The following is an 18,029-nucleotide window of genomic DNA, read 5'->3' on the forward strand; positions in this document are numbered from 1 at the left end:
TTTCCCATATGTTGAATCTTTATTCCAGACAGAAACAGTCTTCTCTACCCATTCCTTCTTCATGGTAGGTATTGCTCCCTTTGCTAAAACATTTTTTGGTAATCCTATACAAATTTTGTTTTGGCATTGAGAAATGTGACATACAGTTGATTTTCTCTTGTATTTAAAGACACATAAACATTGTATTGTGCAAAGTAGAGTTGAAGCTCCACTGTCATACTGGGAAACCATTCTAGGGGCTAAAGATTGAATAAGAGGAGGAGCTGTAAAAAAAAATCTATATTTATTAAATATATAAAGTATATAAATATATATATATGTAGATTGTTTTACTGTGCCTCTGTTTTCCTTTCAATTGGTCACGTCTCACTTGGCCTGTGATTAGACTACATTTCATCACAACATTTGGGAATTTGTATGATCACCCGATTAGCCGAAATTTGGACAAATGCAGAACTAAACAAATCTCCAAGTTTACTAACAGCTGATATACAAAATCTATCATCTAATCTAACCTACTGGAAATTGACGGAGATTTTCTGTCAGTAACTACAATTGTATTGTATTATACATGTGCCTCTCTCAATTCTGTCTTTAATATAGATATGTCCAATGTACAGTTTTACAGAAAATTATTTATCTGGAAGATATAATACAACATTCTCTAAATGTGAGATGCTTAATATATCATTCAAAGTCTTCTGTCTTAAATATATAAATCTCCATTTTATACATTTCTGAAAAATAGGTGTTCCTGAATTATGTAAAGCCATACAAAATGTCCTGCTTGAAAGTTGCTTAATATCTGATCCAAATTCTTTTGCAATATTTGCTAAATGATTCTTTTTTTTTTTAAATTTTGTCAGAAATAGAATAATGAAGCAGCATACAAATGAAATGACAAAACCATGAACATATGAAGGCACATTTTACTTGCCTTGTAATTTGATATCCTTGGTATTTCTGTGAACCCAGAGATTTCACCTGAGCCATTCTTTTACCATTAATTCTGAATTCTACCATAGCAATTTTCTTTCAAACATGTTTTTGTTTCAGTGTATAAATGAGGATATAATTCTATTTCTAATAGTATGGATACATTTAATCTAAAAGTACACCAAATACAATGTGCTCTGCATGTGAAAAAATACAAAATTGTTACTTCTTGCACATTATTATTATTTTATTATTTATATAGTGCCAGCAAATTCTGTAGCGCTGCATATCAGTGGTGTTTGTATGTTAGTATGTGTTAGATGGAAATATCAATGTATCTTCATCTCTGTATTCTTCTTTGTCAAATAGCAGCACTCAGAGGTATAAATGTGGGGCTTTTTTATGAACAGTTCATCCTAATATAAAAAAGGCAAAATGCCTAAAAAATCAAAATCTGCTAGTATTGCTTACATTTTTCTTATTAATTATTTTATCATAAATGTACAATTATATTTTATTTTCCAGAGCCCAATAGCTTAAACTAAATGTACAAATCACCTTATTAGTTAGGAATAGGAATATAGATTGCAATTTTGTATATTTAAACTAGAAAACAAACAGACAATTGTATTCAAATGCAATCTAGTAATGCCAAGATTACAATTTAAAAAAGTTGAAACATCAGAGTTATAGACCACTGAATATGAAGTAACAAATTAAATAATATTGAAATTCAAAATGAGAAAAAATGCGTAAGGATCTTTTCTGCTAGTTAGAGGTTCATTTTTGTATTTTATGTGCCAAGGTATTTTCCTTCTGAAAGAATTAGCAGTATCCACCCTTCATTGATGGGTCTCATCTGCCTTGACATCTCTCAACCATGCTTTGGATATGCTGATGGGATATTTCCCTTTGTTTATCACTGACAGCTCCCGAGTTCTCAGGAAAGAAGTAATGATTTGAGTACAAAAAAATGATATTTCAATAAAATCTGCATCCAATATATTAAAATGTTAAATTAGCTTATATTTGATTCCCTAGAAAACCCTGGGTCACATATGTGAATGATTTCCATGCAGCACACACCTTCATTTTTAGTTTTTAATTGAAGACAGAATTATGCAATAGCTGCCTGATCTAAGGGCTAACAAAGATCTTTTAATTTGGTATCACTTAGTTTGGGAATTTTTTCCCTCACGCAAAAACTATTTTATTCATGCAAAAACTATTTTTTTGCCCTCATGCAAAAACAATTTTTTTCCAGAGCATTTACAAAGATTTTTTATAAGTTTGAATGAAAACAACATGTTTTCTTCCACTTGGTAAATGGTGCTGCCAACTACAAAAATAGTTGTCTCTGGAGGTGTTGATATAGGAAAATCTTAATAGGAGTCAAAATAACCAATAACATAAAACATCAATTGTTAAAGCCAGATCTGAAATCAGCATCCCAAAAAATTATTAAAGGCATTAAAAATTGTTCATGCACACATTGCAACCCATTGTTATTTAAACTTTTATTTTTAATATTTATTTCACCCAGATAAGGTTGCTGTTTGTCAAGACTTGATTTACTTGTTCATTTCCAATTCCTGACTTCTTTGCATCAACAAGATTGTCATTTAATGCATCTTGATTTGCTATAATGAAAGTAAATTACGTTTGATTTGGGTCAAATGACACACACGTTGTAAGAGTATGACAGAGGTAAAGTTACATTTTTATAATTAGATATAATTCAGGGTTCAATATGAGATTTGAGACCTAAAAAAAGCTGATGGTTTGAATGTGTTCATGGTTGATGGTTCTTATAAGATGGTAGCAATACTAAAATTACTAACAAAGAGCACTTTCTTCCTGGTGATTTCACCCGTATGCTCACTGATTATTAAATAAGGTAACTCTGGTACTTGTGTGAAATTAATTGAAAGCTAAGTATTATTCAAGAGTTGGTGTCCAGCCTCACTTATTAAGGAGTTGCCCCTCGGTTGGATTGCTGGCAAACAAAAAAACAGTAATAGAAAAAAGTAAGAGCAAACTATAATAAGCCAGACAAGTTGTTAGTTGAGATGCAGCCCAAAGCTTAGCACTCTGATCAGCCTATACCCTGTGTGGGCATCATCAAGGCTAGTATCAAGTGCTGGTAATAGACCCCATAATGGCAGGCAGCTTCCTCCCCTCACTCCATCCTACTGTATATACCCAAATCTTGCCTCAAGTGTGCTCTGCTCTAATGTTGGCCTCGAGGAGTATCTTCGATGCATTTTGTGCTCTTTTCCAGCAAGGAAATTTACTGGTCAATGCCGGATGCAGCAAGGCAGACTCATAGGCATCTGGTCAGCTCACGTAGCAGGTATGATCTGATTGTAGCTCAGTTTCTGCCAGACAGCTTGGAGTAATGCATCCAGATGATGTAGAATAGGGGACAGCTCTCTCTGTTTACAGATACACGTTGCATCCTCAATGTTGGGTGCACCCATAAAAGGATAGCCAAGGACATTGGTACTACAATTCATCCCTAGGCCAGAGAGCCTCCCTAGGCTCATCGGGGGACTGGGATCACCCACGATGAGCCAGAGGGTGGTTAACGAGGCACTTTCGTGACTCTGTCGATAGTTTTGCCGGGCTTCCTTCTACAGTGCCTGCTAGGCCACACAAATGGTGATGAAGAATGTCAGCTGGACAGCTGCCAAAGACTGATCTGTCAATTTGGAGAAGGTGGCTTCTTGGAGTAAAGGCTAAGATACCATTTTGTCAAGATTTAATCATGGATACATGAGGAGCTCTCTAGAAAAGCATCCCTTTACCATTGACAGATCAGTTAGTTATGCCCTGCCCCCTTTTATGCACTTTTTAATTATTTAAAAAGTATTTAATAATATATATATTATAGTTATATTTTGTTTATATTTTGTTTCATGGTATTGTGCCAAGAATAGCATTTAACTTTTAATTTTATTAAGGATTATCTCTGTATGTGCATTTCTTTTAAAAAGAAAGTAATTCGTTATAAAAAGCAACTAATTGCATAATAACATAGAATCTCATAACGTTCTGCGGTTTCTGTTGCAAGTAATGTGATATCATTTAACCAATTCAAGATAAATACATTTTCACATATTTTAACATGTAAAGGGAGAAGTAAATGGTACATTCTATCAAAGAACAGTGTTGCTATATATATATATATATATATATATATAATTTTTTTTTTAAAAATTTATTCTTTATTTTTGTCACACTGCATGTGTGATATTCAATATATAGTGACAAAATTAACCAGGTACAATAATATGTCCCTGACAGAATAACAATAAATTGAACAGTAAGGCAAATTACATGCAGTATGAATTTTGTGGTGTAATTACATTAAGTGAGCGGGAAGTGTATAACAACCAGTGCGCCCTGTGTGGATGTCATACGTGTGACAATTGCCAGGGGGAGTTATAACCACAGCGGGGTATACCCCATGCCAGAGAGCTAGGTGTGCTGGTTAATACCTTCAACCATTGGCCAGTTGGGGGGGGGGGGTTGTAAGTAAAGATCAGTTGAGAGTAGCTGATCGGCATATAGATGCTTTGGGTATGTGTCACATAGTGTTAAGGCTGTCTCCGTGTAGTGCGTCTCTATGCTAGTTTTGGTTGCATATTAGATAATGTGAAAAATGAGATGTCATACTAATAAACATTAAAAGGAAAGTATGAGAAAGAGAAAGGAAAAATAAAATGGCAAAACAAGGCAATGTGATCAACAATGGTGCATGTAAGAGTCCCCTTTAGAAGACCAGCCTCCGGTTCCACAGGTGGGTGGTCTGGCAGTCGAGACTCACTGAGGTGCTCTTGGAGTGAATTCCGGAATGATGGCCGGGTTCTGCTGGGACAGTCCCGTTCCAGATGATGGTGAAGTTTGCAGTATGGCCGCAGTCTTGAGATATGACTCCAGCTCTTGAGAGCCCTGTGATCTGTATAATGTCCCATTATGCGTGAACAACATGGCTTTCGGTCTCCCCCATCTGTAGGGAATCGCTCTTGTGCGGAGATGTTGCAGGAGAGGCTGCAGTGACTTTCGCCAGGTTAGGGTTCTCTTGGTAAGGTCTGGGAATATTGTTAGCGAGGAACCCTCAAAGAGCAGGGGAGTTTTCCCTCGCAGAGCAGCCAGAAGCAAAGCTTTATCTGATAGGGCTTGGAATCTAAGGATGAGGTCCACAGCTTCCAACTCTGGAAGTTGCCCTAGCTGGCTTTGACAGTCGGAACATACCATCCAGCCTCATGTATTTCACCTGTTTAGGTGGTAGCAAGACTCCGAGGAGGCACCTGATGTAGTGGGGTAGGTCATCAAGTGCAGCTGACTCAGGGATGCCCCGGACCTTCAGATTATAGCGTTACTATATATCTTCGAGAGATATTATATATCTTCGGGAGTACCATAATTTTCATTATATTAATATGACCAAATATAGAAAATTGCGGTAAGTTCCATCCACCCAAATCCTATTTAATTTCTGTCAAGAGCAACATATAATTTTCCTTTAAAAGACCGGCAATCGAGGATGTAAGATAGACCCCCAAATATCTAAGCTGTCCAGACGCCCAGTGAAACTCATGTGCACTCAAAGTTCTTGGTATACTAATTCTTAATATCTTGCATTTAGTGGTATTCACCTTAAAATTAGATATTAAACTAAACTTTTCCAATTACATTTTTTCTTGTGTAACAGATTGTATAGGATCTGTTAATGAAAGCAGAATGTCATCCGCAAAAACAGAGACCTTCAATCCTCTTCCTTGAAATAAATATATTTTTATCGATTAGTTCTTCCTAATAGCCTATAAGAGAGGTTCCATTGCTAAAACAAAAAGGAGAGGGGACAGCGGGCACCCCTGCCTTGTTCCATTCCAACTAAATTTCTCCCTAAATCTCTTCTCCTCTAATACAGAAAATACATAGTACCAGTCCACCCTGTCAAAGTTTTTCTCTGTATCTATTGCGCCAAGAGCCACAGACTTATGTTCATGGAATTATCTCGTGCTTCTCTTCCTGGTACAAAGCCTCAGGGTGGACCAGACCAGGCAAAATGGGTTTGAGACAAAGCATCAGGATTTTCACATAAAGTTTTAAATCCATATTTATCAAGGACATTGGTATATAACTCCCACGCATCAAAGAGAAATTTCCTTGTTTCAGAATAAGTGTAATTGAAGTTTGTAACATTGGAGGAGGTAATGTTATCCCGGGAACTATTGAATTAAAAGCCTTAAGAAAATATTGTACTTAATAGGGCTGTAACAAATTATAATAAAAAATCGTAAGACCATCTAGGCCTCGGCTCTTTCCTAGGGGAAATTACTTAGGTGTCCTTTCAAGCTCTTGACTGGTAATAGGAACGTACAAAGATTCCAATGATTCGGACAGTATTTTCTCTGTTATATTTGAACTGATATATTTACGTACAAATGCTCTGGTTCCTGGCTGGCTTGGAATGCCTGCGTAATGGATTCTGTTGTCAAATGCTGATTCCCTATATTATCTTTTATTTCCACTATAAACAAAATAAATTAGGGCTTAAAAGTAGCTAGATCAAAATCCTAACTTTTAAAAAAGATTGGTCCTATATCAACCTTATGACTGTAATAGAAAAAAGGTTACTAAGTATAATGCATCCATGTCATGTGCTCACACTATCACAAATTTCAATGGGTTTCATAGGCAATGTCATCAGAAAATTAATTTTGCAAACATAACAAAATGTTCTTTCTCTATAGTTACAAACTAACAAAACTAAAACGTTTTCAGAACATGTATTTCACTGAATACGAGAATTTTTTCTATGACAGGTTATAAGAAAAAAATGTAATAACAGACCTCAGTTTAACTATAATGATTGTATGCATATCGCTAGGTTTCGTCAGGGCTACATTTAGTTAAAAAAATTAATTTTCAATTATGTCTAAAACATAACTTACAGATATAGGTCTGTAAATTGCACAAGTGTTTTTTACTTCAAAAATATATGAAGTAATAGTTAGAAAGAGGACCCCTAACTATATCCTATGGCACCTAATATGGTTAGATTGGGACAACAAGATATATATATTTCTCTAGCTAACTATAGTATTCCTCCTGGTCAGAGCACAAGAAGAACTACAAATTACCCTTTATGTGCAGATTTAGAGGGAAAAACCCATTAACAGGCAGGTTTTTCTAAAATGATACTTCCACATCTGTTTCATGCTCTCTAGACAAATAACCACAAATTGCTAAATGTACTCATTATCAAAAATAAAAATGTAGTAGTCTTTTTTAGGACATGTGGGCTATACTTTACATTCTTACATATCTAACCTAGCTATAATAGAGCTATTTTCTAAGACTAGTTTAAATATTATTGTTAAATAATATTGTTCAATTTTATTTTTTAATGATTAAATACCATTGGTTAAATGTACCATAGTGTACTGTAATGTCTTTGCTTAAATGTTATAAAGATGTTTTTTTAAAAGATGCTAAGAAAATGGATGAAATGTTGTTTTGATGAAAATAAGACTCATTTTCACCCTATATACTCTCCTGTATTAAGGCATTTCAACAAAGAAATAAAGTAATATATTCTCATGTATTATTAAATAAACAGAGTAGTATGAATGAATGATTAATCAGTGGAAGCATATTAAAAAGGAATATAATTTTTAACTTAGTATCCCAAAGTAAATGTAATATCATACCTACCATTTCACCATTTCACAAGAGGCACTGATTGTCTGGATTATACAAAACAAGTCTAATATACAAGCAATAAATATTGTACCTAATGGAAAAATTGCACTTGAGATTAAGATCTGAATAGACCAATGCAAGTGATTTTACATATTTAGAATTTCTCATTGAATTTTAGATTGATAGTCTATTAAAATTAGTTTGAGCTCTTTAGCAGATCAAATAATCAAGCACATATTTTAAGACAAAGAACATCTCTGAGTTGAGAACATTTTCTTAATAAATAATTGTACTTTAAAAACAAGGTAAAATACATTTCTCACATTTCTTATTCCTATTTTACACATTATTACACATAATTTTACATATTTTTACACATTTGTAGACCAACATAAATGTGGAAAATATGATCAGATTTTAGAGATTTTATGACTTACCGGAACAGTGTCACTGGTTGGCATCATAGATTCTTTTAAGTTTTCATTTCCAGGTGCTAAAACATCAGAATCTATAAGATTGTCTATAGGGACATTGTGATGTGGTTTCCTGAAAGTACAGTTATTTTCAGTGGAATCCAAAGCCACACACACATTGTATGTGTATGGCAAAGATAAAGTCCCATCATTAAATTGAGAAAGTATTCTGGGATCCACTTGAGAATACAGATTTGTACTAAAAGATCCAAAGGATGTTGATGATTTTGCTTCTTTGCACTTTGATATAAGAACCAGTATCACAGTTAAAATAAAAAACATGGAAATAAGGCCAAGTGCAATTACTAAATACATTTGTAAGTTGGATGACACATTATCAACTGGAATTTGATAGTTAAGTTTGGGAAGTAACTGTTGAAAGTTATCTCCAACAACAAGGCTTAAAGTAGCTGTAGCTGACAAAGTGGGGACTCCATTGTCCTTTACTAAAACCACTAACTTGTGGTTTAACAAATCCTTCAGTTGGAAGGGACGTGTTGTCCTTATTTCGCCTGTATGTTGATTGATGCTAAAGTAAAAAAGTTCTGATGTTTGTAGTAAGTGATAAGATAGCCAAGCATTATGTCCAGAGTCAACATCAACTGCCACCACCTTAGTTATTAAGGAACCTTCTTCAGTGGTGAAAGAAACAATCTCAAAGGACGGTGAACCACCACTTTCTGGGGAAGGGTATAAAATCTTTGGAGCGTTATCATTCTGATCCATTATATGGAGAATTATTGTTGCATTACTACTTAAAGAAGGAGATCCACTATCATTTGCAGTTACATGAACTACAAACTCCTTGTGCTGCTCATAATCAAATGATCTTTGAGCATAGAAAATTCCAGTTTCTACATTAATAGAAAAATAAGAGGACACTGGTGAATCTTCTGTTTTAATGCTTGATATTGAATAAATAACTTTAGCATTGTCTCCAGTATCAAGATCTGATGCATGTATGCTATATATTGAGGCTCCTGGTAAATTGTTCTCTAGAACATATGCAAAGTAAATAGGCTTCTGAAATAATGGTGGATTATCATTAATATCCAAAATATCCAATCTAATGGTTGCAGTACTAGAAAGTTGAGGGTATCCCCTGTCTGTAGCTAAAATCGTGATGTTATAATATGACAGTTTTTCTCTGTCAAGGAAATTATTGGTAATAATTCTATAATAGCGACTAGAGGATAATACCAACTCTAAAGGAACTGTCTCCATAATTTGACAGTCAACTTCTCCATTTCTTCCAAAATCTTTATCATGAACCTCAATCAATGCTATCACAGTGCCAGGTGTGGTGTCCTCAGGAACAGGACTAGATGATGATCTAATTAATATCAGTGGTGCATTGTCATTTTCATCTATTATTTCTACTAATACCTTACAGTGGGAAACAAATCCACCTCCATCTTGGGCCTGTATAGACATTTCATAATGTTGTGTCTTCTCAAAATCCAAATTTGTCTTAGTTTTTATTTCTCCATTTTCAGGATCAATATTAAACATGTCAAGTATATTTCCCGAAGTACTAAAAGAATATGTGATTTGTGCATGTGATCCTTCATCTTCATCACTTGCACTTACAAAGAGTACAGATGAATTAATTGGAGTAGTTTCATATAAACTTACTTTATATACTTCTTGTTTGAATATTGGAGTGTTATCATTGACATCAGTGATAATTATCTTTATTAAGGTCATACCTGATCTAATAGGATTTCCTCCATCAACTGCTGTTAAAATTACTTCATGGGTATTTTGGGTTTCTCGATCTAATGGTTTCTCTAGAACAAGTTCTGGAAATTTACTGCCATCAGTGCTGGTCTTTTCACTCAGTGTAAAATGATGATTATCACTGAGCTTGTATGATTGTAAAGAATTAATACCAATATCTGGATCTTCTGCATTTTGTAAAACAAATCTTGCTCCTGGTAAAGTAGATTCTATAATTTCTAATTTGATTGTCTTTTGAAAAAAGCTTGGTGGGTTATCATTTATATCCTGAATTTCTATCTTAACCTTAAATACATTTAAAGGGTTTTCAACCACTGCATCTATACTTAGAAAGCAGGTAGCTGCTCTTGCACACAGAGACTCTCTGTCTATCCTATTTTTGATATATATATTTCCATCTTCCAAATTTACAAAGAAATAAGAGTCTGAATTATGTGAAACAATGTGGAATCTTCTGAATATGAGCTGCTCAATGTCTAACCCAAGATCTTTTGCAATATTTGCTACAACAGAATCTTTTCTCATTTCTTCAGCAATGGAATAATGAAGCTGACCTGTGACTAAATGACAAAGCCAAAAAATTGAGAAGGAACATATTACTTGCCATCTGATTCCTTTGTGTTTCTGTGAATCCTGGGTTTTCATCTGAGTCATCCTTAGTGATTGAAATATCAAAATCAGTTTCTTCTTAATTATTTTGTTTTTAATCCGGTAATTCCTAGTATTGTATCCTCTTCTTCTAAGGGAATTAATCCTCAAGCTATGTTCTGTATGTTAAAGAATCCTCAAATGGCTGCATTTATCTTTGCAGGTCTGCAGTATGTCTGCTATTGTTTGGTGTATCAGTTGATCTCTTAAATTCTATATTCCTTTCCTTATTGGTTAAACAGCGGCGCTCAGAGGTGTAAATGTGGAACTGCATGATTGGTAAAATAGTTCCAGAATCAACATTTCTGCTTTCTGTAAAAAAATTCTAAGTAGAAAACTCTTGAACAAATATAGAAAATATATTTATGTAAATTGCCCTTAAGCAGAATATGTGTAATACCACTATGGCATTTGGTTTGAGTGTTAACATGGTTATTCACTTGACAAAATATTGGGATGTGTGTCATAGAAAACTAAGAAAAAAAGTTAACATTTATCTGAGAAACTGCTTTCAATGTGCATTCCAATTTTTATAGCTGAAAAAACAAGTAAAAAAATATAAATGGTGTAATAATATATTTTGAAAAAAACAACCAGCCAATGAGAAACTATATCCTTCACAAAACTATAGCAGTAAAAACCTACTAATTTAGCAACTTGAATTAGTATTTCAATGTGTATCACATTTCTAGAGACACATTATATTTCATAATATGACAAGGAAATCTCGGTAACTGATAATTATACAGTACATTATGAAAAAAACAAACATTGCTATATTCATTCCAACTATTATTGTTTTATATTGTTGTGTACATATTTTTGTAAATAAAATAAGAAAATAAAAATAGGAGATTCATCTGATTATGACACCCTTGAAGGTCCACAACTATTTTATTGTCTTTTTAGCCATGTGTTACAATTCTAAATATATCTAATTTAGGAGAACATAAAAAGTTGCCTTAGAAATAAAAAGGAACATCACCCAGCATAATAATGTTTACCAGTGCATACAGCACACACCATATAATACAATGTAATTATTTGAAATTCTACATGAAGTAAATATTATTTTGTACGAACATGCTTATTGCACAATTTTACTAATGATATTTTTTTACCCATTTTAATAAATGCATCTTATATCATTGTTACTGTTTATTATTTTTGTTAAAGAGACAACAACTACAGCTTATTGCATTTGTTCTGGTGAGTAGAACCATTCCCTTCAGGCTTTTTGCTGTAAACACTGTCTTTTCAGAGAAAATGCAGTGTTTACATTACAGCCTAGTGATAACTCAATTGGCCACTCCTCAAATGGCTGCTAGAGGTACTTCCTTGGTCTGTGCTGCAGAGTAAGCAGCACTGCCATTTAGTGTCTCCATCCTCTGCATGCAGGCACTGAACTATCCTCATAGAGATGCATTGATTCAATGCACCTCTATGAGGAGATGCTGATTGGCCAGGGCTGTGTTTGACTTTTGCTGGCTCTGCCCCGATCTGCCTCCTTGAAAGTCTCAGCCAATCCTATGGGGAAGCACTGTGATTGCCTCAGAACACCACTTCTGATGATGTCAGCAGACAGGGGCAGGTCAGAGGCAGACAGGGGAAGAGCCAGGAGCTGCAGAATTGAATACAAGTAAGATTTTACTGTATTTAGGGAGGCAAGGGGAGATCTGGGGGCTAAATTGTGGTTTGAAGACTATAGGGTCAGGAGTACATGTTTGTGTTCCTGACCCTATAGTGCTCTTTTTAATGTTATTTTCTAATAATGTCGTAACAAGAAAGAGAATGCACACCAGAAATCACAGATAAAAATCAACCTAGTTTAATAAACCAATACTAGGTTCAAGCACAAAGTAACAATAATATATAAAGTGATACAAAAACAGGCACTAAGCATAAGTAATAAACAATAATAGTTTACCAAAATTCTCACAACCCTAATAGGGCAGAAACAGGAATCAAAAGTAACCCCCCAAACGTATAGGCTATAGCCTGTATTAATTAGTTTCACCATACTTTATTTATTGTATTTCCTAATAATGTAACAACATTCACTCAATTTTTGTCACTGTACTTCAATTTTTGCAAAGATGTAAAAATATTTGATACTCATTGAAGTTACTAAATTTCATTTATTTGTTTGTTTATTTTACTGAAATGAACTTTTAGGGATTCTGTACTTACTGCGCTACTATATCTTCTCATGAAAAAGTAAAGCAGAGAATGCATTGGATCTGCAGTGGTTACAGTTTAACAAACACTGATAACCACTTGATAAAGCCCTACTTAGGAAAAACACACTGTGGATTGTTTTAACTTGTATTAATAAAGGTCTATTGGCTATTTTTTTAATTCTTTATTTGTACTTAAACGGCAAAGCAAGTATACATTAACTGTTGGGCTTATGCAGAAGCCAACTAAGTTACAGTTCGTGAGAAAACAATAAACCTTTTGAACAATACGAATCAGAAGTTATAACTCACGCCCATTCCTGGGCCTTATGTGGCTTGCCTCCTATCGAGGGTATTTTTATTTTAATGAGACAAGTATCAGGTTTGTCAATGAACCATACAATCCTTTTTGATCAGCCAAAGGGCTTCTCTGTTCCTTCAAACCAGGCTCATGTCTTTTTGTTCTGTATTTAAAAAACACTCAAATGTTTCTTCAGAGAGTACATCTTTGTAAATGGCTTCAAACACTTTGCTTTGTTTTAAGTGTGTTTATTGGTTGTACACCATAAATCTCAATGCAAACTTATTTGTATTCAAGCATGGAAGTGCCTGCGCAGAGGCGTAATTAGCAATATATGTGTGGGTACGCGAGCAGTTGCCTACGCAGAGGCATATTAATTGAGTCATTGGATTTACAGCAAGTAGATTCATATTCAGTCATGTGCGTTTTGTGACTCTTGCTATGTTAGTGTCTTGTCTTTGTGTTTATGCTATCTGGCGTGGTTCGAGATTATGTTTGTGTATTTATCTTGTGTTGGCTGGTTTATGCGGTTGCTTTGTGTTAGTCGGTATGTGCAGTTGTTCTGTGTAGTTGCATTGAGTTTGTTGGGTTGTATAAGTGTTTTGTGTCAGTTGGTTTGTGTAAGTGCTTTGCGTTAGCTGGTTGTGCAATCGCTTTGTGTTAGCTGTTTGGATAGTTACCTTGTGTTTGCTGGTTTATGCAGGTGTTACGAGTTAGCCAGTCCTTGTGGTTGCTTTGAGTTGGCTGGTTTGTGGAGGTGCTTTATGCTAGTTGTTTTGTGCAGGTACCTTGTGTTAGTCGAGTCGTGTGATTGCTTAGGCACCATCTCATACAGTGCAGTAATTAGGCAGTTAAGCAGGCATTATTAAAACATGTAAAGCTTTTGGTATCAGCTAATAACATAGCACCTTGTCTTTGCTGCTAGGACAGATGCCTATTGATCTGTGCTACCCTGCACTATTTCAGCTGGTAAAGCATTCGGTAATGAATAAAAAACATAGCGTTAAGCCTTTGCTGTCTGGTCTAATGCTCATCAATCTGCCTTACATATTTATAACCAAAAAGGGTTTATTAAGGTAGAAATTTTAACATTTAAGTCACTTCGCTGGAGGGGGCGTAATGGCGCACGGCGTAATGAAGCCGTCTGATGTGGAATTGGTAGCCTTCTTCGCGGCTTTTCTTCGGACTTCCCTCTGGTGTGACCTTCCCATGGCTACCTCTAAATGATGCTGCACTTGGTGGGTCCGTTGTACCCCTCTGAGTCTCTCCGGTTCCCCCGGGTATGACAGTCCTCTCCCTTTCCCCCCCTAGGCAGGTTTCTGTGTCTTTAGGGGGCTCCACCCCGCTGTGGGCAATCGGAGACTGGGGTTGTTCGGCAGTCTCCCCACCTCATAGCCCGCTGGGTACTCGCCTCTAGCACCTCCCCAGCTTCAGCAGGGCCTTCCTGGGGCTCCAGCCCCGTCTTGCCTCACCCTCCTCCAGCCACTTACATGTTGCCGGCACGTGCCCTCCGGCCACCGGTCCGCCGGCGGGCCCACGCTTCACTGCCTCACCGGGCTCACAGAGTTGGGGGCTGTTGTCTCCCGGACCACCACCAAATCCGGGGTTCAGGGCTGGCTCTTCATTGACCCGTCCGCTGCCCAGGGGAGTCCAGTCGTGAATTCCACCACCCCGGGGGTCCAGGTATCCCAGCGCGGGTTTCAGTTGCGTGTGTGTGGGTCGCCTCATGGCGCTATGTGGGTACTGTGTATCCATCTGCCTTTTTAGCTCCGTGTATCGGAGCGTCGCGTACCGGGTGTGCCTCCTCCTCCAGCCTCTGAAGTTCCAACTTTTGGGCCGGGATCACCCCCCCGACCGGGTGGGGGGGGAAGCGGGGCCGGGCCAGATCCCCCGCGCCTTACTTGCGTGCCGTGGGTTCCGCTCATGTAGCGTGGTTCAGGCCTCAGGGGTCGCTGCGTGCGCCGAGGGTTCAATATGTGCTCGATCTTTGCACTCCCCGGTTCCTCTCCACCTGATCTCCCCTCTGGTTACTGTTTTCGGCAGGTATCATGGGTATTTTATGTGTTCCATGCTGTTTTAGGATTTTACTCTGCCGGAGCCGGCGTGAGTTGCGACCGCTCGGCTTGGCGGCCCGGCCCCGCCTTCATACGCCTTTTTTTGGTTTTTATTTATTTTGTTCCCTGGCATCCTGCTTTTCTTCTCCGGTAAGGATCTCACCAAGACTCCCAGCTGGGGGTTATACCACCCACGCTGAATATACTACGCGGGTTATCTGCTTAGGAAATTGTACGTTTTTTTTTTATAATTTATTTATTATTATTTTCTCTTATAGCGTACAATACATACAGAGTATATACAGAGTATATACAATACAAAATAAATACAATAGATAAACAAATACATATAGACTGACAAACATATAACATCACATAGTTGACTCATTGACTCTTTCAACTCTGCACTCAAAATACATAAAATTAGATTAAGTTCCCACTTCTCCGGAGATTTCAAATTATTGCACAATATCGCTTTCCACTATTTAATTCTCAAGAACCTTTATCCATTTCCCTTTTACACTGCATAATAATAGAAGCCTTAATTTGCGGCCATGAGTCAATTGTTGTCTTCTTCCAGTTCTTTGCAATAGACATCTTAAAGGCCATCAAAGCCTGAATCAACAGATCTTTCTTGTCTTTAGTTAATTGCGGAAAGTTTAAATGTAGAAGCAGGTTGTCTGGGGTCCAGATACAAGTAGTATCCAGCAATTTGTTTATATGGCCCAGAAATTGAACCCATGCTTTCTTGATTGGTGGGCACTCCCACCATATATGTAATTCATTTGCTCCCTCCTTTCCACACCTCCAACATCTAGATGTCTCTGTCTTTGAAAATTTCTGGATCTTGTTGGGGGTCATGTACCATCTATTGAGTATTTTAAAATGTGCTTCCCTAATATTTAAACAGTGTATCGTAGAATAAACTGATTGTAGAGCCTTGTACCAATCTTTTATGTCAAATTGTATTAATAGATCTCTTTCCCATTTGCTTTTAGCTATAGGATACACCGGTCCTTTTATGCTTTTCATAACCTCGACAGATCTAGTTAGTATCTTAGTATTTTTCTCCGATCTTATCAGAGCATTTAATTTGGATAATGATAAAGAACTCATATTACTAACGAGGGAACTTTGCAAAAAGCTCTTAATCCTAATATAATTAAACGCTTGTGAGTATGAGATACCATAGGCACTTCGCATCTCAGCAAAGGAATAATCTTCCCATCTACTAATAAATCAGCTATTTTTTTAACGCCACATCTAGTCCATTCGGACGTATCCATATTTTCCATCCATATTTCTAAATTTTTAATCGTCAGCGCGGGTAAAACTTTATTTTTCAGATCTAATTGATTTTCAAGGTGGGACCAAAACTTTAAGAGGGGTCTAGTTATCAAATTATCCGTCATATATCTTTGTACTTCAAATACAAGAGATCCTGGCCTATTCTGGGTTTCCTGTCAGACCATACGTAGTCCCTAAAAATATTATTCACAAGTCTGAGTTGCTGGGGATGAATCTGTAAGGGAATCATCCTCAATAAGTAAACAAACTTAGGGAAAACATATGCCCTAATAAAATTAACCCTTCCCCACCATGATAACTGGAAAGCATTCCATTGTTTCATAGAGTGAGTACATTCTCTGATCAAAGGAATTACATTAGCCTTCATTGTATTCTCTGGATCTTTTACTATATTAATTCCAAGATATACAAATCCCTTTTTTTCCCATTTAAAAGCAAAATATTCTTTTAAATGTTGCAAATCTTTTTCATCCATATAAAAGGGTAATACCATTGTTTTTTGAACATTAAGTTTATAATTTGACAAGTGACTGTATCTTTCAATTACTTGCATTACAGCTGGAACTGACTTGGTTGGGTTGGTAAGGGTTAAAAAAGTATCATCGGCATATTGGCTTATCTTAAAGTCCTTATCTCTCTTTTTAAACCCTGTTATATCCGTATTTGTACGTATTTCATATGCTAGGGGTTCAGCACTTAAGATGTACAATAGTGGTGAGAGAGGGCATCCTTGACGGGTACCATTTGATACCATAAACCATTCTGACTTTATCCCCCCTCCTACTATCCTACTGGAAGGTGAAGAGTAACAGGCCATTATTGCCGAGAGAATCTGGCCTGAAAATCCAAAAGCTTTTAGAGTTGATTGCATAAAATCCCAGCCAACCCTATCGAATGACTTTTCTCCATCTAAAGCCATCGTTAAGAAAGGGCTTTTATTCTCATGGATCTTAGTAAATATATTTAGTATCCTCCTAGTGTGATTGGAGGACACCCTACCCGGTATAAAACCAACCTGATCGTCTGCAATCAGGAAGGAAATTATATTCTTAATTCTTTTAGCAATGATTGCGGCATAAATTTTGTAATCATTATTTAATAAGGCAATTGGACGATAGTTAGTTATTTCTTCTGGATTTTTATTGTTTTTTAGGATAGGAGTAATATTAGCTACCAACATTTCCTTAGGTAATTTGCCAGTATTAATCGCTAAATTATAGCATTCTACCAGTCCCTGGGCCAGTCTAGCCTTTTATATTTAAAAAAAAGAATCTGTGAACCCGTCTGGACCCGGCGCTTTATTTTTTTTCATGGTATCAATAGAGTCCGTAACTTCTTGTAGTGATATCTCTGCATTTAGTTGGTCTAATTGTGACTCATTTAATCTAGGGATATGGATGTTCAAGAAATAGTTGTTTATATCCTCTTGGGATGATGTCACCGATAAATTATATAGATTGTAATAATAATCTCTAAATACTGCTCCTATTTTCTTAGGTTCTAGTATGGTTTAATTGCCCTGTTTTATTTTTGTGATTAATTTATTTTTTTGTTGATTTTTAACTTTATTGGTAAGGATCTTATCCACCTTATTCCCCCTATAGTAATAGTTCATCTTCATAATCTGTAGGTTTCTGTTTATTCTAGATATCAAGATTTCATTAATTTTATTTTCTAT

General features: G+C 36.1%; 1 protein-coding gene across 1 annotated transcript in view; it reads right to left on the minus strand.

Annotated features, from left to right (window-relative positions):
• LOC134602746 (protocadherin gamma-A4-like) overlaps window positions 1–10,503 on the minus strand; it is a 347,761-nt gene extending 337,258 nt beyond the window's left edge. The window contains exon 1 of the mRNA XM_063448023.1: window positions 8,088–10,503. Within this exon, the coding sequence (XP_063304093.1) occupies window positions 8,088–10,388 (2,301 nt within the window). The 5' untranslated portion in view covers window positions 10,389–10,503. The remainder of the gene's footprint in view (window positions 1–8,087) is intronic.
• Between the last annotated feature and the right edge of the window lie 7,526 nt (window positions 10,504–18,029).

The sequence above is a fragment of the Pelobates fuscus genome, chromosome 3 (assembly GCF_036172605.1).
Source record: "Pelobates fuscus isolate aPelFus1 chromosome 3, aPelFus1.pri, whole genome shotgun sequence".
NCBI lineage: Eukaryota > Metazoa > Chordata > Amphibia > Anura > Pelobatidae > Pelobates > Pelobates fuscus.